The sequence below is a fragment of the Ambystoma mexicanum genome, chromosome 10, assembly GCF_040938575.1.
Source record: "Ambystoma mexicanum isolate Mex_15411 chromosome 10, UKY_AmexF1_1, whole genome shotgun sequence".
Lineage (NCBI taxonomy): Eukaryota > Metazoa > Chordata > Amphibia > Caudata > Ambystomatidae > Ambystoma > Ambystoma mexicanum.
Window position 1 is genome coordinate 383653097 of NC_090932.1, and position 25044 is coordinate 383678140.

A 25044-nucleotide genomic window follows, 5' to 3' on the forward strand; every position below is an offset into this window, starting at 1 on the left:
GTGTCTGGCAATGCTATATGTTAATAACCTCTCCCAATGTTCTAGACATTCCTGTCTTAGTTTAATGAGTGTCTCCTCTGACTTCCTACTCCCTGGGGGGGGATACTTTTCTCTATTTTCATTTTCGCTGCAGTATCTGCCAAATCCCACTTTAATTCTTGTTGAATCCCACCTGAATTTGCTTTGGCGGTCCCTCTTATCATCACTTTAGAGGCATCCTATAAGGTCCCTTTGCTACTCATGCTTCCCTCATTAATACTGAAATATTGTTCTATTTGTTGCGCTAACCCTTCCCAGAATGGGTCATCCCATAGGGCCTCAGCCCGCAACCTCCACGTGGGTATCAGGGCCCGATTATCACTCAGTACATATTCTATGATCAACGGGGAATGATGTGATAGCGTCCTACTTTCATATGAGGCTCTTACAAATTCCCCAAGTTGGTCTATTTCCGTAAAAAAGTAGTCAATGCACGTGTAAACATCATGTACTCATGAATAATAGGAGAACTCCCTCTTTGATCCTATTAACAGTGCCAGACATTTTGTAATTCTAAGTCTCTTAGTAATGTCCTCAGAACTTCCGCAGGTGTAGATGGAGTCACATGTCTATTATCTGATCTGTCTAGCCCAGGATTTAAGGTGAAATTAAAATCTCACCCCCAAATCCACGTCATTCCTCTATAAGCAGTCAACTTTTTATACCAAGAGCGGCAGAAAGTGGAGGCTTCTTGATTGGGGCATATGTGTTTAACGGGCAGACCCCTGTCCTGCCTAGGAGACCGTCTATTAGCACCATTCTCTGCTTAGTGTCCATTTTAACTCCTAATTTCCAGAAAGGCACGGTTGTGGCAATACAAATGAGCACATCTTTAGCTTAGTTGGAACTGACTGACCCAAACCCTTTCCCTCCCTATTTTTGTAGGCTCTTAGTTTGCCTTCCTGCCGTAAGATGTGTCTCTTGCAACCGTGCTATCTGAATACCTTTTCATGTATGACGCTACCCTGATTAGTTTGACGTAGTCATTCATTCCTTGACATTCCAGGACAAAACTCTAAGCCATTTAACTTCCTCAATTTCTCCTTCATCCCTCCATCCTCTTGTAGGTGGAGCAAGGCCCTCTTTTCTAGGCCTTCCATCTTTACTATGAGCCGTTGTCCATTAGCAGTATGTTTAACCAGCCATGTGTTAACCAAAACAATCAAAAATAACCTGTAACTGTAACATCAGAACTCTTCTGTAGAGGGATAACCACAGTGAATTCCAGCTTTGCCTGGAACTTGGTGGGTTGATGCCAACTGGTATCTGCCAACTATTCTAAAATGGACCATACATATAGCCAGTTCCCTTAGTCTAATGATCCCCAGTATCTGAGTACCACGGAGTGACAGGGTTTATCAAAATTGTCTTGTCCACCCTAGACCCATTTTCACACCGTTCATTAGTGTCTCTGCATCCAAAGCTTCTCTCTTGCTGCATCATTCTTCCTTCTAATGCAATGTCATGTGTTATTGTTCCTTTTCCGCCATCAGTTTCATTTGGTTTGTATACATCCACCCATTAACCTCCTTGGGGCATCGAAGAGCAAGGTCTACCCATTGTGTATTACTTTCAGCTTTGCTGGGCATAGTAACATATATTTAAAACCCTGCTGTCGTAGCCTCTCTTTTGTCAGGATAAATTGACCATTTCTCCTTTGAACCTGTAGGGTATAGTTTGGGTAGATTGCCAGCATGGCCGATCCAAGCTAAGATGTTTTCTTTATCTCTAAAGTACAGTATCTTAGCAATAATTGGCCTGGGTGGGGCAAAAAGACGCGGGGGTAGGAGGGGTCCTCTGGTTAGCGCTCTATCGGCTCTCTCCACTGTGAACCCTTGTGACAATAATCCTGGGCTGAGTTCTTGAAGTAACATGTTTTCGACATATGTGGTTGGGACTCTACCTTCTGTTCCCTCCTGGAGTCAGAGGATTCTAATATGACTTCTTCGTGCCCTTCCTTCTGCATACTCCGCCCAATCCTGCAGCATTTGCACCTTCTTTGTCAGTTCCCTAACTGTCAACTGCAGGTCTTTGTGATGATCGACATTTCTTCCACTTTGCCTTCTGTCTCCCCAACTCTGCTTGCCAGATTTCGCATATCCTAATGCAGGAGGCTTACATCACATTTAATTTCATCAATACAATTCTCCATTGATGTTCGCAGGGCTGCAAATGCTTCTAGAACCGAGTATCTGCTACTTCCGTCAGGGGTCCTTGGTTGCCTACTGTGGATTGCCCATCATTGTCCTTAGGGTCTTGATTGGTTTCACTCTTTCTGGCAAACGCATTCATTTTTGTTTGCTGTGGTTTCACTGTGGTTTTTCTCCAGTTCCATCCAGCATATGTCTCTCTTGTTCTTTTTAATTCTTATTCACCATAACAGCTTGTCTAGGTCCCTGTGTTTTGGCTGTGAAGTTGGTTCCGATATGGCATGCCCTATTATGTTTACTCTGCCTATGACACTGTTGACCTGCGGTAGGGCAGGCAGTTTCTCGCTTTGGATCTTCTCCAGTTGCCCTTGCCTACTGTCAGTCAGTCTCCCACCTCCGCCGAGTCTTTCTATCACCACTTAGGCGTCAGTCGCTGTTCCTGCAGATGTATAATTTTTTTCTGTGCCTACGGTTTCATCCAGCCCCTCTGCAATCACTCAACATCTATGTGGAGCTAGTGGGGAGGCTTCCACTGCACCCTAAGAGTGGCCTGTGTTACCGAGGGACCGTCGATCACTGCCCTGACAAAAGGTGGGGAATGGATGTTAGAGTGCCACCGCTCGCAGCCCCGTGGGGGGGTGGTTGGTTCTTCCTGGTGCACACTACTGTCCCAGTTGGTGCTAGTCATGCAACATACTTCGATGCTGTCTTGGACGGGCAACCGTAACCCTAAGGCTGCTGCACTGTACAGGCCTGCCTCACCTTCTGTACTCCCGCACCCGTCGCAGCCTTTTCATCTGTACAGAATGTATCCTCTGCTTTAACTTCCTTCTCACAATGTCGGGAACGCAGGAAGATTCATTATCCGTGGTATTGTCTGACCACCCGTTTGTGGTAGAGCGCTCAGTGTCTCTTTTCATTCCTGAGGTGGCACCTGCCATTTTGTTCGCGATCATCACCGATTTCTGTTTGCCTGCTGGTGATCAGGGAACACTCTCGCTTCTCTGTGCCTCACCTAATGTTTCATGTTCGTCGCTGGGCTAATTTCGCTTAATAGGATGCCCGAAAAGCTTTTCAATGTCGGATCATTATGGGAGCTTAGAGTGAGAACGTCCCGTTCACATTTCTGCTAGCCATGCCTCCCTTGCCTTTTGATTTTTAATGAAAGTCCTCATTTCCTGGAGCTGTTACTAGCTAATGGTATGCTAATGTTATGATACAACAGTGCAGAGAGGTAAGGACTCCATGGTAAATTCTATACCTAATCTCTTGGTCAAATTGTTATTTATATAGCGCTTTTTGGCATAGCACTGTACATAGAACATATTTATCACAATTGTCACCAAATCGAAGTTGGTACACCTTTATTGACCTTTAAAGGATGAAAGGCTGAGTTGGCTTTGCCGGGATTCGAACCTGCAACCTACAGATCATGCACAGATCACAGCAACGAGCACTCAACCGGCTGATCTATTTAATTTGCTAACATCTTCAGAGGTCCGTAAACTGAATATCGACTGAGGTTTAATAATCACAGTGCCTAGATGTTGGACGAACCATGTATGAAGCGCTACATAGAGTTAAAAAATATATCTGGATTATCACAGGGACAGGTTTCGCTGAGTTTCTATTTCAATTAGAAATGTAACTTTCATTTGTTTGTTTTTGAACAGCGCTTCCACTTCCTGGAGAGTCAGGTTGTGGATGTTTTAACTGTAGTCTTGACTGTTTGAGAGGTTATAACACCTGTGATTGGTATAATTACAATCACTCACCCATGAGCAAAGACTCTGCTGCCACTGACCATTTATAGTAATGTACCCCATTGACTGCAAGGTTGAATGGATGTAAACTAGACCGTGCTTACTCATCATTTTACACACTATTTTTACAATTAGAGTGTAAATTAAATTGTAAGTGTAAAAATGATCTGTCTTTGCATGATTGTGCACACAGCACAGGAACTCTGAAAAATTCAATTGTGCAATTCTTGTTTGCATTCACTGGGGAAAAAAAGCATAATTAGTTCCACAAGATTAATTCTCAATTGCAACTTAGTTTTACATTTTATTAATTATACAATCCTAAAATGCTAGGAATATGATTATGCACAGAGCTTCTATTTGCTCCATATCCACACAAAGCTCAGCAGAAGCTGAATGGAAAGAAACCATTCCTTTTATCACAGTGTGCAGTTTTTTGTTTTGAAAGGCTTCAGAGAACTACATTCTGTTTCAGAGGCTTTTCCTCATGGCTTGCAATTACATCCATGTAGATAGAAATCAAATGAAGCGTTCTGGTTTCTGTCAAGAAACCTGACCTTTACACTGCACTCTGCTCTAAACTTGTGTGTAAATGTGTGCAGAAAAAAAATAAGGCTGTTGTATTTACAAGATTTTCATGCGTTAAAAGGCCTAGTACGACCCTTATATGGAAGCCTGCCTCCCGCATGATACCACCCCCAGGGTAAGGATCAGGTAGCGGTTGCCTTTCCCTGGCCACGGGAGACGAGGCCCACATTGGGTCTCCACTGAGGATATTAATGGATTCATCATAGGGGCATCCCTGCCTTGTGCCACAAGTGATTTATATGGGCAGTGTGTGCCCACGATTCACCCATAGGCTTGTCCTGGGCATTTTGTAGTTAGTTAAAATCATTTGTTGGAAAGTCATCCCAAAGTTAAACGCTTGGAGCGTGGAGTGCATAAATGCTCAGTCCACCCTGTTAAAGGCTTTAGTTGCATCCAGCGGGACATTTTACTATTTTCGTCTGTTGTGACCTCATTGAGGTCCAGTGGCTGCTGAATATGATCAGATGTGGGTCTTCCCTGAATAAAGCCTGTTTCGTCTGACTCGATGAGCGGTGGCATCACTTCTGCTAGTCTATTTGCTAAGAATGTGGAGTAAATATTTCCATAGATATTCATGAGTGTGATCGGCCTATAAAAGGTGCAATATTGGGGGTATTTCCCTGGCTTTAATAGTAATATGGTGGCTAATTACCCTCAATTTTTTTATTTTTTTATTTTTTTATTTTCATTTAGTTTGTACAAACTTTTGAAAACTTTATCTTTAACATAAAAAAACATTCCATCTATCGTCCTTAACTATTTTTCACTAAACACCTTATTGGTCTACTTCTCGAGGCTTATTCTACCCCCAATTCCTCTACCTGTACATCAACAGATATTCTGTCTTATCAGTCTTTTCAGTGCGGTTGGTCTCCTGACCTCTAGCTGCACAGGCTGCTGTTTTGGGCAACTACCGGATTTGATTTTAGGCACTTCTGCATAAGCTCTAAAAATCGCATTACTGCAATCATCAGTGGCTTGCTTTCAGTCAAGTGTAGTTGTCTCTACCATTCTTCTTCAGACAACGTCTGGTAGTCTGTCATCATCTTTCCCATGCAACTGTCACGTTGGTCATTTAGTTCAGTGCAGCTTAGAATGAGATGTTTTTAGATTTTCATCTTTCTCTCCACAGAATCGGCATAGAGTGTTTTCCCTTGCTATCGCACGCCTGTTTCTCAGAATTTCTTTTGTTTCTATAATATTTAGACGAAACATCAAGTAATGTTTTCTAAGGTGCTTACACGGAGCCAGTGCCAGATATTTCTGAAGAGTATTCTGTTTTTTTGCTTCTTTTGGTTGATTTCTCATGGATTTTTGACAGGCTCTTCTCTCCCCAATTGTGATCCAGTCGAGGTCCAGCAATTTTCTTTTTACAAAATCTGGATTATTCCATAATGTTGGCTCATCCGTCCCTAGCTGTTTGAGGATTTCTCTACATTGCTGTTTCCAGTCTCCTAAGGCTGACTTATTTTCACCTATTTCGTATCCCATTAGGATTTTGAACGGTGGTAGGTTTGCTTCATCGTTCATTTTCCTGAAAAGCAATAACTTATTCCATGTAATCCTTACGTTCAGAGCGCATATTCCTACTTCATATAGAACACACACAGTCGGTGTACTTTGTGGTATTTGGAGAAGTTTTTTCCAGAAGAAACCTTCACACCTGGACCATATCTTGTGGTCACAGCCAAACATGTTCTCTGCACCATAAATCAAGATCGGTGTGATTTTATTTTGGTAACATTTTCTCACTGGCTCACACGTGAATTTCCCAAATTTCTTCTGCATTACGATTCTTTGTGAGGTTAATTGTCTGCAGCTATTTAGAATTTTTTTTACCATTGGTTCGTCATTTATGCTGGAGTTGATTATTGTGCCCAGGTATTTTGTAAATTGCACTTTTTCCAGCTTCTTTGATCCCACAAACCAACTTGATCTATACTTGCACGATTTCCTTCCTCTTTTGTTCTCCAGGACTAGGATTTCGGATTTGGCTGCATTTATCTCTAGCCCAAGTTCTTCTGAATAAATCTTCAATGCAGACAATTTTCTCTGTAGACCGATTGGTGTACGGTCTAAGATCACCATATCGTCTGCATATAAGATATGATGCAGTTGGAATCCATTGATGGTTGGCGGAAATGAAGTCACGTTTGCCAGGGCTTTTCCTACTTCCGAGATGTAGAAGTTAAACAGGGTCGCCCCTAATGGGCAACCCTGTTTTACTCCCCTTTCTGTGGGAATTGGATTAGACAGATTTCCTTCTTTGTCTAGCCTTATTTGGATGTGGGTGTCGGAGTAAAGTTCTTTAATTGCTGCAATTAAACTCTCGTCGCAGCCTCTCTTCTTTAAATTACACCATAGGATTTCCCTGTTTACTCCATCAAACGCGTTTGCCATGTCAATGAATGCCAGATAGATTTTCTGGCCTGATCGAATGGCGTCTATTTTTAGTAGGTTTAATATTAGAAGGTTAGTGCTGCAACCCACTCCCTTTACGAACCCAGACTCTGGTTCATCATAGATTCTTTCGTGATTAATCCACAGTGTGAGTTGTTTCCGGAGCTGAGTTGCAAACACTTTACCTATTACGTCAAGGAGGGCGATGGGACGGTAGTTTGCTGGATCAGACCGTAAGCCTTTCTTGAATATTGGGACAATGATTCCCGATTTCCAAGTTGTTGGAATCCTTCCTTCTTTTATTATCGCCTTAAACAGGATATCACATAATTCCGACCATTCATTGATGTTTTCTTTTAACCAGCATTCGAGAGGCCGTCAGGTCCAGCGGCTCTGGATCTACTGCTGTTTGCAATTGAGGTTCGAATGTCCATTCTATCTATTTGTAAGTCCCATGGTACTTTTGTGTGGATTTCCACTGTACTTGTTCCTTTCCTTCTTTTAAACAAATTTTTGTAGTAGCACTCCCAATTCTTTTCCGTTACCATATTTGTTATGATCGCTTTTTCTGAGTTGGACGATTCATTTATTAAGGTCCAGAATCCCCTTGAGTTCCTTTGGTTCAGAACCTCCAGGATTGTCTCAGCGTCATTTTGCTCCATCTTAGCTCTGTGTAACTTGTGCCAGTTGTTATATTGGTTTCTCGCTTTTTTTGTCTGGTTTTGGTTTGCTACTCCTTTAGTGGCGTTAATCGATCTTAATGTTTTCCTCAGTTCCCTCTTTTTTTTCGCCACTTTTGGGTCGTACTTATGTTTGAAGAAGTTTTGGTTCCTCAAAACCTTTTTTTTTTGGATTTATAAATTTCCAATAAATGCTGGTATTCAATTGCCTCAATCAGACCTTGCTCCTGGGATCTTTGCAGTTGTTCAGATATCACCTTAATATTTTGTTTCTTTATTCTTAGTCTATTCCGCCCAGGTTCCACTGATATGTCACATCTCCATTGTTCCCTTTTTTCTACTTTTCTCCGTTTCCATTCCATTGATGTAATATTATGATCACGTTGGATGTTTTTAGTGACTGTGAAGGAGACTATTTCATGTAGTATGTTCTCCGAGACAAAGATGTAGTCTAAAATAGATTGCTGAGTTCCTCTTTCCCAGGTTGGTTTGGATGGAATATCCCCTTTTGTTGATCCATTAAGCATTGACAAATTTCTATTTGTCATCTCTTCTAGCCAACATTCATTTTTAAGTCTCTCCCCGTTGATCTTCGTTGTTTTTCGTTGGTCTAGGTCAATAAATTTCCTATTGAAGTCTCCACATAGGATAATTAGTGCCTTTGAGTCTTCTGTTTTAATTGTGTCTATGGCTTCAATAATATCGTCTTCAAACTTTTGGTTGCAATTTGGAGTCGTATTCCAGTATATATTTAATATATATAGTTGGTCCAACTTCTCAGTGGACTCTATTTGTTCTACGCAAACCTCCTGAAGGAATGGTGACAAGTTACGGGCCAATTTTATTCTTAGTCCACACGTTCTTTTAATTAAAGTCAGTTGACATGACATAGGTCGTCCTTTTTTTTGTTTTATAGCTGGATTTATCACTACTTCATAACCGTCTACACATGGTAAATCAGAGATCCATGTCTCTTGCAAACATATCAAGTCTGCCTTTTGTATTGATTCAGGTGGCGATCCTAGGAGATGTGAAAATCCTCTGGTGTTCCATGAGGCTATCACCAATGTCCCTATCTCGTCATAGCATTAGCTTCTCATTGTTGAGTTCAACGATTTTGCCAACCAAGACCATTTTTTCTTTTCATCCTCTTCGGAGTTTACTTCCGGGTAGTGAGAGTTCACTGAACCTGGCTTTTCGCGGTTATCCACTGTTATTTTAATTTTCTTCATCTTTATATCATCAGGAGGACCTACTACTTCAGTCTCCATTTCTGTATCTTTAAACTTAGTGTTGGACACGTACTCCTTTATTACACTTTTTTCAATTGGTTTAATTTCCACTAGATCTTTCTCGATTATTTTTTGTGCTTTTTGTTCTTTCGTTTTTGCTTCATCGCTTCTCCTTAAGGTGTTGTCTACTTCGTACACTTGATATCCAACTTCCAGAAGTTGTCTCTCGCTCATCATAATCAGTTCTACATCTTTTTTATCGTTGATGTGTAGGAGTACAAATTTCTGGTTCATCTCAGCCATAATTTCCACACGATCAATCCGAGCACTCTTTATTGCTCTTAATACAGGGATTTTTTGGAATATCTGTAAAATGGCGTACCGGTTTAGTGGGGTATCTCCTTTTCTTCCCTCAATTTTCTCAACCAGTAGTCTATACTGGTGATTTTTTCGTGTCGTTTTGTTATCAACAATCGAATTAGAATTTCTTAATTTAACGGACTCTTCGGCATTCCTTCTCGGTACTCCGACATCTCTTTGGAATTGTTGTGGATTTTCTTTCAGGAGCTCAGTACCGCACGTATTGTTCTCCTGCTCATCTAATATGGGATTTTTTGTAACTTCCTTAGTCTTAGATGGATTTCCCTGCTTCAACAAGCTCTTTAGCCTTTTCTCTTCTAACGTGAGAAAGGTTTTTGAGTCTTCCACCTTTTTTATAATTTTCTTTACTGTAGATTGCATTTTTTTTGGTGTTTCCGGCCACGAAATCACTCTTTTACTTGACATTTCATCTTCTTTCTCTTGTTCATCTCCTTCCATAGATGGTTTCTGCGGGCTTGCCTCTGACTCACAATCATCTTGTCCAGTGTTACTTCCGTTTTCGGTAGTTTTCACTACTCTATTATCATCCTTATTTTCTTCAGCGTCAGACACACTGTAAGTTGACATGTTCAGCAATTCCTCCTCGTCACCTTCTGAGTCTTCCGCATCCAGCTCAGTTGTACTCCCTGTTGGTGACCTATTGTCTTCAGTCAGGTTTTCTGGCTGTACTTTGTTCACTCCTGCACAGATTTTCTGGTTTTCAAATATATCGTACCACTCCCTCTCATTCTTTTTTCCAGATTCAATTACAGACTTACTTCCCAGATTCATTGAATTTGTATCAGTGGATTTAGACGTTTCAGGTGGATTGGGTGGTGGGAGAGCTTGCTCTTTATCTACTTCTTTTTCGTTTTGCTGTTTACTTTTCTCAGCTTCTTTTCCTATAGGTTTCGTTGAGACAGTCGAAGAGCAAGGCCTTGTTTTCTGTACGATCTCCACACCATTACATTCCATCCTTCCGCAATCACTGTCATCGTGCCTAATTTCGAACTCCTCATCATAACAGCAGTTCTTTTGTGGTACCCTTATCTCCGCTTCTTTCTTTTTTTTTCAGACAGTTGCTTAATTTCTCCAGATTTCTCGGGTATCTCTAATGTCTCTAGGTCGATCACTGAGGTCTGGCTTATTTGTACTGTTTTTGGGACCTGCGTTGTATTTAAGTCTCTCCTTCTTTCTCATTCGTTCTGTAGTAGCGTAAGGGCTTGCCTTGTCACTTCTGCTAGAAGTTTCTTATCTTCAGAGTTATTTCTTAGAGATTCTTTTAGAGCCATTAGTGAAATATCATTCCCTCGTTTGGCTACCACAATCTCAGAGGTCATTTCCTTAAGATCTGTCTCTAGTTTGATCATTTTAGAGTTTAGTAGAGCGATCAAAGTCGTTTGGTCTCTATAGTTCTCATTTAGGTTCTCATACAGCTTCATCAGAGGCGCACCAGCTATTGTTGCGGCAGACATCAGAATTGGACTTAGCTTCGATATTATTGTTTCAACAAAAGTCGATGTTTCATCTGTATTGTTTATTCTCTTCGGGGGTGTCTCCCTAGGTTTACGCCAATTTTCTTTTCTCATAGTTGTTGTACCATCTTCATCATCCGATTCCATGGATGGAATTAAGGTGGCACGACGTTTGGACCTTTGCGGTGGATGAATCTCACCAGATGTATTTCTTCCCCTACTTTTCTCTTCTCTTTGACCTTTTAGTCTTTTCCTCAGACTACGATCCTCACTTTCGGAACTTTCTCTTCTGCGACTTCTCTTTTGAGACACTATGATATCCTCGTTTCGAGATTCAAATGCTGGCGAGTTTGTTTCTAAGGTCATTACTTCATGGATACTCCTATGCTTAGGATAGTATAGCTCTGCAGATAGTGGATTTCCCTCGTTGGTGCTTATTTGAGATAGCCTTCGGGTTTGCATCAGTTTTGCATTCATTTTTGCTAGATCTTTTATCACTTGATCCACAATCTCGACTGAATTCCTTCTTTCTCCTGAATTTAAAATATTTTGTGGTAGCGTCGTTGGTAATGTAGAGCTTTCCATCCATTCATTAGGTGGTGACCACATCACCCTAGTACCCTCCATTTTCTCTAACGCAGTAGGGTGTTCTTTTGTGTTTAGTTTATCAAGTGAACACCTTGTGTCTTGTAGTAATTTGATCGTTTGGTCATCTCCTTTGCTCGTGGATGTTGTCATTTCTATTTTGTTTAACTCTGGTTTATGCATTTCAGCTACCTTTGTCCAAGCCAATAGTTTTAGTGATGAACTCGATTTTAAGTGCTCAACCTTGGCTGCCGCTCTTTGTATCTTCGTTAGGCTTGTGTTCTTCTCTTGAATCATTTGAGCTGGGTCACGTATTTGGTCCTCTGGCCTATCCCCGAAGAAGGTGGTATTTGGAGATGGTTGGTCACCCAGAACCTGGTGTATCATAGCAGTGCAGACTTCGGCACTCTTTGTTCCTAATTGGATTCCTTCAGATTCGCTGTTCCTTCTCTGTGTCTCGACCACCTGCATCTTTTTTTCTATTTCCATGGTTGTTCTGGTTTTCTTTCCATACGATTCTGGGGATCCGATGTACTTTGCCCCTTGCAACTCCCTGCTGTTCTCAGATTGCACCTCTTTTTCCATCTCAAGCCCGTCTTTATTTTCCTTCTCGATAGCCTCGTCCCGCTCTTGGTCTTCGTCACTTTCAGAGTCACTTCCTAGATCGAAAGTATCCATCAAGTCATTAGTGGATTCTTCCCTTCTCGGCCACACAGTTCCCATATGTTCATGAGATCCAGTAGACCTGGGTGCCTCAGTACTGGAGTGCTGCTGCTGCCCAGTGGTTATAGTGTTAGATATCATCCTGGGGCTGTTAGCTTGGGTAGTGACGCTCTTACTAGCCAAAATAGCGGCTACCTGGGCATTAGCAGCTGCATAGGACTGATTGCGAGCTCTATCCATGTCAATAGAATTTCCTTTAGTAGTGGACGTCGCGTTCAGACCTCTCTTAGCTTGAGCACGTGTATTGGCTTTATTCGTGGACCCCCTCATTGCTGCTGACATTATCTGATAGTTCAATTCTTGAAGTGCCCAGCAAGCACCATATAAGATTTACAGTGTTTGTTTGGACCTCGCTGCACACTCTTTTACCAGGGTCCTTTTTACAATGTTAATTGGACTTACCTTTAGCTCCTGATCGGGATCAAGGAGGGATTTCCTCCGCAGTCTCCCGTTCCTTAGTCTCCAGTCGAGCTGTCGAGCTGTCAGCGCCTAACTGCCGCACAACAGCCGTTGCCCTCTACTCCTGCCGGGCTCAACGCCGCGAGGGTGAGTGCGGGTGCGTTTTCAACCAGATTTCCCTCATGTGGTAGGTCACGTGATCGCGAGTGGTCTCCGCCCCCTCCAAGGAACGAAAAAAAAAACACCACGCTTTGCAGTGGCTAGCCCTGTAGCCTCGTTGTCTCCAGCAGCAAGTCTTGTTTGTGTTGAACAAACGCAGCGCTCGCCTGAACGCGGGTGCGTTTTCAACCAGATTTCCCCTCACGTGATAGGTCACGTGATCGCGAGTGGTCTCCGCCCCCTCCAAGGAACGAAAAAAAAAACACCACGCTTTGCAGTGGCTAGCCCTGTAGCCTCGTTACCCTCAATTGTTTTTGTCACTCGTTCTGCATGAAGGAATGAGTTGAATAGTTTAGTGAGGGGTTTAAGCAGTTAGACCCAAAATGTTTTGTAAAACTGGGGTTTATCCATCTGGACCCAGCGCTCATGATTAAAGGGATTCAATCACCACATCAATTTCATCTATACTGATCCAGCGGACTAAGTGCACCTTGTCCACGTCTAATAGATGCAGAAGCTTTGCCTTTCCAATGTACTGCCTCTGCTAAGATTTGGAGCAAGTTCTGGCCACAATTGTTTCCTTAAGATAGTCTTTCATTAACTACAACTTGGTATCCTCTCCATATTGTACCATCCCGTTGGGTCGTTCACTTCCATCACCACATTTCTATTTTTGATTCCCACTAATTTCCTCACAAGGTATTGATTAGGCTAATTGCCTTTTGCGTAGTACCCTTATTTTGTTCTAGCCGGTGATTGGGCCGGTTCCTCCGCCAGGTGTGCCGCCAGCTTATTCTGGGCCAGCCTTAGGCGTTGTCGTATTTTGGGAGTGAACTTCTTGTTATGGTCTGATTCAGCATTAGTTGGTATAACATCTAGGTCAACTTTTAGCGCCTTCCTGCATTTGATATAGACTGAGGACTGGGCAATCAGTTCAACTCAGAGGACAGCTTACAATGTGCCCCAAATCGTCACGCCGCGAAAGTAATTAGATATTGCCTTTGCAATATCATCCTGGTGAGCCATGTAACTAAGAATGGGGTCATAAAATTTCCTTTGGGGGTTCATGGGGAAGGGCAGATTCTGAATTGTCATGTCCATTATGACCGGTGCGTGATCAGATAGAATCCTTGCACCGAACACCACTTTGTCTGAACATGGTACAACCTGCAGGGTAGTCAACAAGAGATCCATACTAGAGAAGGCACATGGGAGAAATGTGTATAGTCACGCTCCCCTGGAAGTAGGATTCTCTATATATCCACCACCACCAGAGTTTTAAAGAGATGGAGCAAGGCAAGGGCATTTTTAAAATCCACCTGTGAGGGGGCATGTGTTTTTAGAGGTCCGGGACCACATTAAAATCCCAACCAAACAGTAAATGGCACTCAACAAATGGGCATATATCTGCAACCAGGGCATTCAAAAAAGTGTCTTGTTTGTCATTCGGAGCATACAACAAGAGCAAGGTAAAGAGCTGCCCATATAGTGAGCAACTGACCCCTATATATCGCCCCTCAGGGACCATTTATTCTATTGAGTTCCATAAATGGGACACCTTTTGCAATCAGGATAGCTGTCTGATGTTCTGATGAACTGTTGTAAAACCCTCCTGACTAAACCGTGTTGCTTATGAAAATGAATGTGAATTGAGGAAAAGTAAATGATATTCAAAGAAGAGAATAATTATATTGAATACTGATTGGATGTGCAAACACAAAGGGCCTCATTACGGCTGAGGCGGAACGGGTTAACGGGCTCCACTAAAGGAGGCGGACCCGTTAAACCCGTTGCACCTCATTACAAGCTCCCCTCGCGGGACCCGGTAAGTAACGCCTGGTCAAACCAGGCGTCCTTACTGGGTCCCGCGAGGGGAAGAGGGAGCAAACAATGGGCCTCTCGTAATCGGCCTGTTGTTTGCACCCTCTCCCATTCCCATTGAGCCCTATGCGGGCACAGATGGGGATGGGGAAGGTCCGGGCATGGGTTCCTGGAGGGAGGAATTACCAGGCCCTCTGAACTCAGAATGGCCCAGTAATTCCCCATTCTGGGAACCCGGACCCGATTTCGGCAGCAGCCATGCCGCCAACAGCGGCATGGTTACCGCCGATGTCGTAATGAGGCCCAAAGTCTTTCTGGTTGTCGAGCAGAGGTTGGTGGACACTTTGACTATTGTTTAGTGAGGAAACCTGTTTGAAAATAAAGCATTCCACTTGCCAAGTGAAGGACTTATGGAATGAAAAGGAACTTTGTGTTATACTTCGGCTGGAACTTGGCTATTGAAAAGAGCTTTCTTGATTTGAACTTTGGTTTGAAATATCCTGAATTGACTCTGCCGAAGGGAATCTGACCGCCGTGACAAGGATACATGTTTATCAAATGTCTGTTTGAATATAAACAGCCATATAATCCCTGTATGATTTTGTTGTATGTATGAGTGTGAAAGCAGATATGTTTGGATATTAGATCATTTTTCTTTAGTCTTAGTTTGACAGATGGGGAAACCCTTGTTAGGCTGGGGATAGTTAGGCATCCGTCTCACCCATATTGTTTAATAAAATGGCTACTTGTCAGAAAACTCTGCTGTTCGTCTCTCGCATTTCTGACCCCTCACAGCAACACAAAGTTCATGCATGAAGAAATAGTCTTTGGCATCTGATAAGAAAGAGATTTTGCCAGGCAATGGTGTTCAATTTATTTTAACTTTAATCATTTTATTGATATTTCAACATAACCAAAATACCACAGCCAGCCCCCCCCCCCGCCACTATTTTCAGTGAGGGAGATAGAGGGCGTGGAACTTGAAATAACAGAGTCGGGACAATACCCATAAACTAAAACATCCCCATTCGTAAATATATAAACATGCTTTGGGGAGAGAATCCAATCAATCAATGTTTATTTTGGATTTCACCATTATCATAAAAAACACAATCAAACAAACATGATGAATAAAACAACATGAAACACAGTTTAAAATCTTTAAGCTCAGACATTAAAAGGTTTAAAACCAAACAGTCTGATATACTCCCATGGGGACAGAAACATAGAAGGTCTATTCACCTGTATTATGCAAAATATGCAGTCTCAAATTTAAGGCTCTCTTCATAAATTCAGCCAAATTATATAAAAAAGGAATAATCTCACATTTTTAAATAATAGGCACTGCTTCCTGAACATACCTAATATGGCTACTCCTAAAATGTGTTTTTTACAATTCCTTCCTCACATTATGATAATGTGGACAGATAAAGAGAAAGGGGGGCCAGATCCTCATCAAACCCCATCTTACACCTGCATTTACATGACACCTTCATCCAACTCATCCTTTTTGGACAGTCAGTATGTTTAGTCGTGCCAGAATTAACAGTTTATGTCTGCAGGTGAGTTTATTTTATTAATGGGACCCGGGCCCAATGTAAAGCTCTTCAAATCAATGTACTGGTCAAAGAGCACAGCAAGTAGAGCACTCGCTTTGGTATCTGTGCCGAACTTCCTGAAGCAGGTTCGAATCCTGGCAAGGCCAAACTCACCCTTCCGAGGTCGACAAATGAGCACCACACACTGTGGGTAATAATAAGCAGCACTCAGATACCTGAGGTTTTGTAGTGCTATATAAATGCTACATTATTATTATTATTATTATTAAAGAGGGTAAAGATCTGGAATTCACCACCTCTGACTCAAGAGCCTTTCCCTTCGGCCAGGTAAGATTGCATGCCTTGACTTGCTTTAAAGTACATCGCTTCGAGTTTTTCCCAGCTACTGACAAAAACTCCTGCCAGGGACTATACCCTGTTCTGAACCGCTGGTGTTTCACCACACTCACAAAGGCCTCCAACTCTAAAACACCCCCCTCATGAATATTCAAACACGCTTTGGGGGAGAGAATCCAGTTGGCTCGGTTGATAGTACACAAGAACCCGCCAAAGCTGCAAAAGATGAACTTAATTAATTATGCAGTAGTTGGAACTTCATGAAAGGTATGACAAGGTCAAAGGACAAGACCCAGTCAAGGAGGGATGGGTACTCCTCTCATCCTGGGGCAGGAGGCCTTCCATGGTGTTTACCAGAATCCAGTCCGGCTCCAGTGGTGGGGTGAGGGGGTTGGGAGGCCCCAGTCTCAGGTATTTCTATATGTACCTGGACGCAATTGTCAAATGGCACTTTTGCTAGCCCCCTAATTGCCATGCTCCGTTCTGGCCACTGTTGTCTTTCTTCTATTCCAGGTGTACAGAGCCCAGAGGTCCATGTGGCAGTGAGGGAAGGCGCAAGCCACCAGTGAGAGCCGCCAATGTACGGCAAACAAGTGAACTGCAATTCAGTTGCCCCTCCCACATGGAACATGATTGAAGGTTAACATTGGCTCTGTGTACAAAAAGGAGGCAGGACTTAAAGAGGCTTTATATATTCCCAAACTCTGTAACCCAACTCCTACGGGAGAACAAGCTAGCGGTTGGCCTTGGGATCCAGGTGGGCACCAGAACCATTGGGAGGGGGATGTCTCAGGAGGATGGCTCAGCTGCAACACGCTCGCCTTGGAAGCAAGACGACACGGAGCAACACAGGTTTGATCCCGGGTCCGCGTTTAGAAACCTCTGGGTATTAAGTGTGTCATAAATAACCTATCATATCATATCATATCATATCATATCATATATCATATCATATCATATGATATGAATAAAAGGGGATGCAGGGCACAGGGCAGTGTGGGTTGTGCAGGGGAGGTCCAGGAAACACTCCTGAAACACTTGTGTATAGGCGCGTTACAAATGCCATATCATATCATATCAGGAGGCAGACCGAAAGACCAGGTGGAGGAAGGATGGTGCAGCAGAGGATGTAGGAAGATAACCGAGAGCGTATGCAAGGTGAGGCATTGGTTAGTGAGAGAAAGTAGTACTTAGGTGTGAGAATGCCTGTATGGTAAGTAAGGTGAGTGAGAGAGGCTAATGGGGAGACAGAGGCTGAGTGATAAAGGTAAATGAGACAGTGACTTGACTGTGGGAGAAGGAGGGGTGGAGTAGAATGTACCGTGGGCAGCAGTGGGAGAAGACTGAAGGAAGGAGTAGTAGGAGGAGCATGTAGTAGGGGCTAGTGGGAGGAGAGTATAGTACAGACAGCACTACAGAGTAAAGGGAGGAGAGTGTAGTGGGAGTAGTGTGAGGATAGTGTAGTAGAGAGTAGAGTGGAGGGTGATGACTAGTAGAGAGAGAAGGCAATAGTGAAGGGCGACAGAGTCTAGCAATAGACAGAAGAGTATCAGAGGGACAGAGAGATGAAAAAGATGGAGGGAACGAGGCCAGGAGGAGAAGGAGGAAGACATTGGTAGTAAGAGAAAGGAAGGAAAGAATATCAGGGCGGGGAGTACAAGAGCGTGTGAGGTACGTACTGAGTGAAACTAGACGGCAACACTTCTTAAAACCATTCTTTGTGTGGGAACCCATGTTAGGATCCAGCTAGAAGATCCCAGGGGGAGTAAGAGAGATGACGCAATTTACCTTTAGGCCCTCGCCACTAGCCAGCCAGATCTTAGATAGCAGGGGTCACCAATCTCTAGCGGCCACCTTGGGGTTTAGTGACACCTGGGCTAGCGAGCTGAAAGCTCATGGAGATGAGAGAGGACAGCTCTTAGCAATCTCTAATCAAACATTTAAAAAAAAAAACTTTAACCGTCTTCGAGAGTTGGTGTGTTCTTGAGGCCATCTGTGACAAAGACCAAAATGTGGGTCTAGAACAGGGAGTTGGCAATATTGCCACAAAATGGAGGCCTACCCAACCCCTTGCACACATTTTGTAAAATCTGACAAGCCGCCCAATGCCTTTAACAGAAATTGCGTATGTGGTTTACCTGAATTCTTCAATGTCTTCATTTGAAACCAGATTTCTAACAATAAGAAATCCATTTTCCTCGTACTGGAGTCTCTGGTCCAGGGACAGCAGGTTGTTGTCAACGGTATATCTATGGGATCACGATGGAAGACAATTGAATAATACAGTGTCCGAAAGGTTCAGTCAAGCAAGTTAAAACAGTAGAACAAAGGCATTGGATATAGGTTTTTGCATGTACAAGGCATATCACATATAAAGTGATGACTTGTTTTCAAACATCCTTGCAACCATATTTGTTCAATGCCTATAAGATCCAGTTACCATTTCAGCATCTGTTATGGAATAAGGAGAATAAAGGTTATGGTTAAGCTCCTAGTTCTTGGTAAATGGTACCAAGGATTGTATTCCAGCCGGGAATATCCACAAGCATATATCTGGGAACCGACCACCACCAGGCTGGCAATTTGGTGGGAGGTGTCTACAACAGCACTGTAGACAGAGAAGGAGAAATATATCAAACCTTTCAACAAGCAAGGGAGCATTTGAAACTTAAAAGGAAAAATGAAAATTAGATGAAAAAGATTTAGTAAATTGGACTTCATGGTGTTAGGGAAAAGACTTCAAAAGTAATAAATAAGATTCACTACAAAAGTTTGGTATACCAGTTAGTACATTAAAGAGGCAGTTGGATGCATGTTTTTTCTTAAACCCTGAAGTAATCACTATTGGTAGCTTTGAGAACAGCGCTAGACTTGTAAAAATATGTTAAGTTGTCCCAAAAGAAGCCTTCAAACTGGTTTCTGCCTTGTGCCAGTGACAGAGTGGGGCTGCATAATTCAGAAAAGTGTGTCTCCCATAGTTCTTCCGCCACATTACAGTTCTGTAGAACCACCTGATGTATTTCCTTCTCAGTTACAATCCGATTTCCCCAGAATGGCAGCTAGCATGCGCTCCCTGCTCTCTTATATCTCATCACACGTAGAGCTTTTATTTTACTTTTAAAATGTTTCTTTTCCTGTGGAATGCCCAATGAGTAGTCAGATGGGCTCAAGCTTAAACCCTTAAAGGAATAGCGCATTCAAAAATGTTATTTTCCTGAGCGTTCAGGCATGTAGTTTTAAGCAAACTGTGATCTATCGTAAAAACATTTCCTATGCACCTTACCTTAGTTTTCCTTACTTTTACACCTGCTAAATCAACGAGTGGGGAGCGGCCATCTTGTGCCAATGTTATCCATTGCCGCATCGCCCCAAGTTCAAATGCCCTCACGGCACTTAATCATATCTCCTGCCCCTGAAACTGACATCCCTAGACGCATATGGCCCTTTGCACGATGTGAATGTACATCTCGTGTCAATGTTCTCTGTGCACCAGCTAATGACGTGTCTACATGTCTCTTTCCTCAATAAGTATAAACAGACCGCTTCTCATCAGACAACATCAGAGTTGCTTTTTCAATTGTTTCACTGTCTTTTTTTTTTGTATAGCCTGTGACTTGTTTCTGCTCTGTTCAGCTATCTTCTTTGCACAGAGCCCCTGCAAACAGATACTACTATTAGCATTACTAATGATTTCAATAATTACTTGCGTTTGATTTCAAAATGTTGTTGTATAATGGCAAAAATACAGCCCTACCATTACGAGCCGAAGTATTCTGAGGTGGAAATAGTTGATAGAGAAAAATGTGGAAACGATGAGGCATCGGACGACAGTTGGGAAGACGAATCACTGAATCCTGCGCCTAAGTCTAGTCGCATGGAAGACGTTTCCACCTTGTGTACCTGCAATCACTGCAAGGTCATGCCAACCGAGGAGGATAACTGCTGCTGCAAAGAAAACTCTGGATGCTCGGCCTACATATCAGAAGAAGACCCACCTCCGCCATGCGTTACCAAGCTTTACGACTTCAAGGCATCCTGCCTCACAAGGTCGTGTTGAGGATTATGATGGTGCTTGTGCACGAACTTCACACAACAGTTCACCCTCACAAACCAAGTAATGAGTAAGTGTACTCTAGATGTGATTTCATTTTGACCACTGAAGCCACTAACATTTCATGTTTGTCTCTTATAGTGTCATAACTTTAATCTATCACTGACTAATGAATGTAGTTTGCCAATTGAATACATTTCCCGCACTTTTGGGTAATCAGAGTGTTAATTTTATGTGTCTTTCACATACAACTAAGAAACAATATTTCTCTGTGCCCCAAACGTTATGGATTGCATGTTTGTTCACTTTTGTAATATGTGTGCACTTCAAGCCCAAGTTCATTGATCCATGAAGTAACTTTGGTACGGGCAACTATGCCATAGGATATAGGGTGCATTTTCAAGTAGGGTTTGTTCACTTATCAGGTCCATTTAAATACAGTATGTATGTTTCTCTTTCACAGGTGGTACAGGCTGATGGCCTACCATTCATTTACATGGTGGCTTTATGGGAGGCTTGGATTCCAAATTCCCCAGTGACAGCGGACAGTACAGAGGATTTTTTCAAACTGTGCTGAAACCCGAAGTATACAATTTGGAGTATATTTGTGCCATCAACATCAGCAAAAAAAGAAAATACAAATGAGGTTTTATGAATAGTTATTTCAATTGTTCAGTGAATCAAGGACACGCTCACTTGTCTATGATATGATAGGATATGGCATTTATAACGTGCCTATACACAAGAGTTTCACGGCGTGATGAGGCAAGGGAGGGGGAACAGAGGGAAGACAGGGACAGCGATTTTACTAGGCCGGGTGACATTGAGATCGTGCAAGTGCAGGGGATGGGGGGGAGTGCAGGGGAAAGGGGGAGGGCGCAGTGCAGTACATAGGATAACATCAAAATAAATAAGACAATAAATAAAATAAACAATAAATGAATAAGAGACAATAAATAAAAGTGCGGCCAGCTGGTGGCAAGTCTATGAGGGACATGAAAGAATGGTTGGTGCCCTTTTACGCTCACCTACTCCGCAACAATCCATTCCCCCCTCCATTATAAACCACTACAGAACTGGGTGGGTGGGAACGGTCAAGGTGCCAAACACCATGTACACTTCAAAGGTATCTTCCGCACAGGGGCCATTGTTCACACAGCCTCCCCAGACGCAGTGTCTCCAGGCTCCCCTCTAACAGACCCCGCCCCTGCAATCCACATAAGTGTATCTTACATCAGCAGTGTTCTGGGCCTCGTCTGCATGTCTCATGCCCATCCATCCCCCTCCAGTATCAATGGCAGTTCGCACCTGTGGCCCTGTGCTCCCAAGGGGGCTGGCAGGTTGGGAACGGCCAAGGTGCCAAACACCATGTACACTTCAAAAGTATCTTCCGCACAGGGGTCATTGTTCACACAGCCTCCCCACACTCAGTGTCTCAAGGTTCCCCTATTGCAGACTCCAACAGAAACATGCCACACATTCACATACACACCCACTTTTCTAATCTTTTATAAACCCCTTGATAGTTTGCCGGAGAACATCTCTGTGCACAGGAAGGCAACTATTACGCTCACCTGGTATCCACGGGGATGCCACCCAGCTCTGGTTGGATGATTTGCACTCTCAAACCCTATCCCGGTCCCTTGGTAAGGCCTCTGGTTAAAGATGGGTCTTAATATTGTAAAAGGTGGATTCTCCGTCCTGCTCCTCGTGGCAGGGGCGTGTAGATGTGGGGGTCGAGCACCGACCAAGTTACTTCACTGGTGCAAGCCCTCCCGTGGGAATCAAGGCTTGCTGCGACTCCACAGGTTTGCTGCTTTATAGTCTTTATATGTAGTTCTTATGTTAGTTTGAATAATACTGTCTTGCTTCTTTCCTTTTAGGTATGGAAAGGTATTTTGGTGTTGTCATGCAGTTTGAAGATGAGCATGGGCTGGTAGCCGAAAGCGCGGTGTGCGCGATGCTGTCCGGTGTGTGTTGCGCGATGCGTGGTGCTCTTTCGCCTTTTATATTGCTAACCTCTGTCTTTTCTCTCGTTGCAGGTTGTGATGTTCCTCGCCGAGTGCCGTATTGTTCCAGCAATGATACTGACCAGGAGATGACTACCCATGTTAGAATTGTGTGGCTTTCTTCATTCGGAGGAAACATGAGTAAACGCTTACTAATGCTGTATTTCTTTCTCCTCTTTCCAGGTTATGGTATTCCAGGATGCATGCAGTGCCGGATGATGGAGTTCGTACCTTCAGGTGAGTGGAAATTAAGTCGGCAATGGATTGAAGACAGGATACTGTTCCAGTTAAGTTTCGTAGTGTTCTTTCTCTCTCTGCAGGTCCATGGTTTCAGGTAAGCTGGCATCAAAGAACTGGACACGGTGAGCTTTACGCTGCCCACAGCAGAATAACGCAAAGCATGTTCTGCTGTTTGGGTGTGGTTCAAATAGTCTCAGGTAAAGTAGTCCAGGTAAATAGTCCCAGGCCTGCCACACCCAAAGTAGTCCAGGTAAAGTAGTCCCAGGCCAGCCACACCCAAAAGACTAGACTGCTTAGCTCAGTTCCTTGTAACTGAGCTATGTGTGTGCCTCCATGTTGGCTGAACCCCCCCCCAAGTTAAATAGTCCCAAGTAAATAGTAAATAGTCCCATTCTAATGTTGGTCTTCATGATGGTTATGAGCCTGGTGCCAAAGTGGCCAGGACTGACTCCAAGAGAGTCTTGGATGAGGTTTTAAGGCCTTTGACCTGGCCCTAACTGGAAGGCTGACTTGCCAGTGAGGGCCATGGGCAAGGGTCATGACAGCAACTCTTCATTGTGCTACCTGTTCTCCTGCTACTAGCTCCCCTGCTTGCTGAATCTAATTGTTTGTTAGTCAAGGTAATAGCAGGGCCCCTAGTAACTTCTCTATATTCATCTATTTCTGATCTCAAATTTTCTATCTATTTCCACCGAATGTACCCAGTAGTGTAATGTTCATTCATCTCAATGACTTTACCATTGTCTAATGTTTCAAGTGTTTTGATCTCGATATATAGCACATTTAATCAATGTGCATTGTAATAGAATAGTATCTTTCATATTTTCTTGCATCAATCTCATGCATACAGTACAATTTTTTTGTAATTATGTATAATTTTTTATACAGATCTTATAGATTTTTCAAGTATGCCTGCTTGTATGGTTTTCGGTTGCCCTTCTAGGAGCCATGTCAAAAGTCCGGGCACAGTCCTGCATACATTCCCAAAGGATATTGATTTAATAAGAAGATGGGTTTGATATTTTGGTTTTGCGGTGGACGAGATTTAAAGTAGAGACCAGGCTGTCTTGGGAGAACTGAGGGCCAATCGATTTCGCATCTGCAGCCTGCAGTTTACAGACGAGATGTACGACTAATCGAAGTACACAAACAGTGTTGACCCAGAATATTTTGTAAATTGCTTCCAAATGCAATTCCAACTCAATTGATGCACACACTGCCTGAGGTGAGTCCCGGATGATGAATTAGCTGTAGGTGGTGGGGTACTAAAAAGGTAACTTCATGAACAGATTGGTGCTTTTGGTGCAAATGTGCCTTACTAAAGTTTGCAGAATTTCCAGATTGAATTTTACTATACATCTGTACCGGTTTATGGAGCCTCAAATAATGTAATTATGATCATAGAAAGCAATTCCATAGTGCCCTTCAAAAGAAGCATAATATTTTGGAATCAGTTGCTTAACATGTCAATTTGTTTAGGAGAGCCAACTGATGGAATCACAGACCCTCATAAGTGACAAAACCACTAGATACGTATAGTATACCAATGGCGAGCCATACAGACATGCAGAAGTTCCTATTCTCGACTGTTGGATCTTCCCACATATCTAATGCAAATCTAATTTTCTCTTGTACCACTTTATGACAATGCACTGAAAATGAAGGAGCAAGATTCTGCATTCATTTATTTTCCAGAGTCAACAAAAACTTTAAGAGCCTATCAGGTCATTTTATTTCACTTTTCCTTTACGAGAATGTATTATGCTTGGATTTTCAAAAAATATGAAAACATTTATGTATCCTGTCGGTTGTTTAAACTAGGTGGCATTTATGGATTTCTCTTTATATGTACCATTGTCTGCATCCCATTGTCTCAGTTCCATTTCGCTGTTTTCATCCGTACTAAAACAAGTACTGTGTTACAGGGGGATGCTGGTACTCGACTAAGATTACATCGTCCTTTGCAGCTGGTCAAGAGTATGAGGTATACGTACCTACAGTTCCCTAGAATGAAAGAAAGTAAATCCTACATAGGATACTATTAGACAGTTACATGCATATAAACGTGCAGTGTTTCAAACTTTTTGGATTTAAGTTCTAACGTCACACTTCCTCCCTAATGCAGAATACTTTGCAAAATGTTTGAGGGCAACATTACAATCAGTATGTTTTGCACAGTGATCTCTGATCAAGTACACTTGCCAGCTCGGATGGCTATCAGGAGAAATCTGAAATGTATATTTTGACTAAATAACATGAACTGTTTGCAAGGATATGTGTTAGCGCCTTGTGTGATGAAAGATTTTAATTTACAATACGACTGACTTTTCATTTTTAATGAATATTCTATTCAAGGAATCTACACAAGGTGAATTAGAAGTGGAGGCACATGGATCAGAGGTAACATAAACTACTATTGGATACAACTGGACATCAAATAGCATTTGTAAGACATTTTTATGTAGTCATTTTTTG

The 25044-nt window shown here is 42.7% G+C and overlaps 1 protein-coding gene across 1 annotated transcript in view; it reads right to left on the reverse strand.

Moving 5' to 3' along the window:
- The window catches only part of LOC138492874 (phytanoyl-CoA dioxygenase, peroxisomal-like), a 302402-nt gene extending 283067 nt beyond the window's left edge, over positions 1-19335 (reverse strand). The window contains exons 1-3 of the mRNA XM_069620196.1: positions 19305-19335; positions 18909-18936; positions 18408-18518 (exon numbers count right to left, since the gene is read on the reverse strand). Coding sequence (XP_069476297.1) covers positions 18408-18518; positions 18909-18936; positions 19305-19335 — 170 coding nt within the window. The remainder of the gene's footprint in view (positions 1-18407; positions 18519-18908; positions 18937-19304) is intronic.
- Between the last annotated feature and the right edge of the window lie 5709 nt (positions 19336-25044).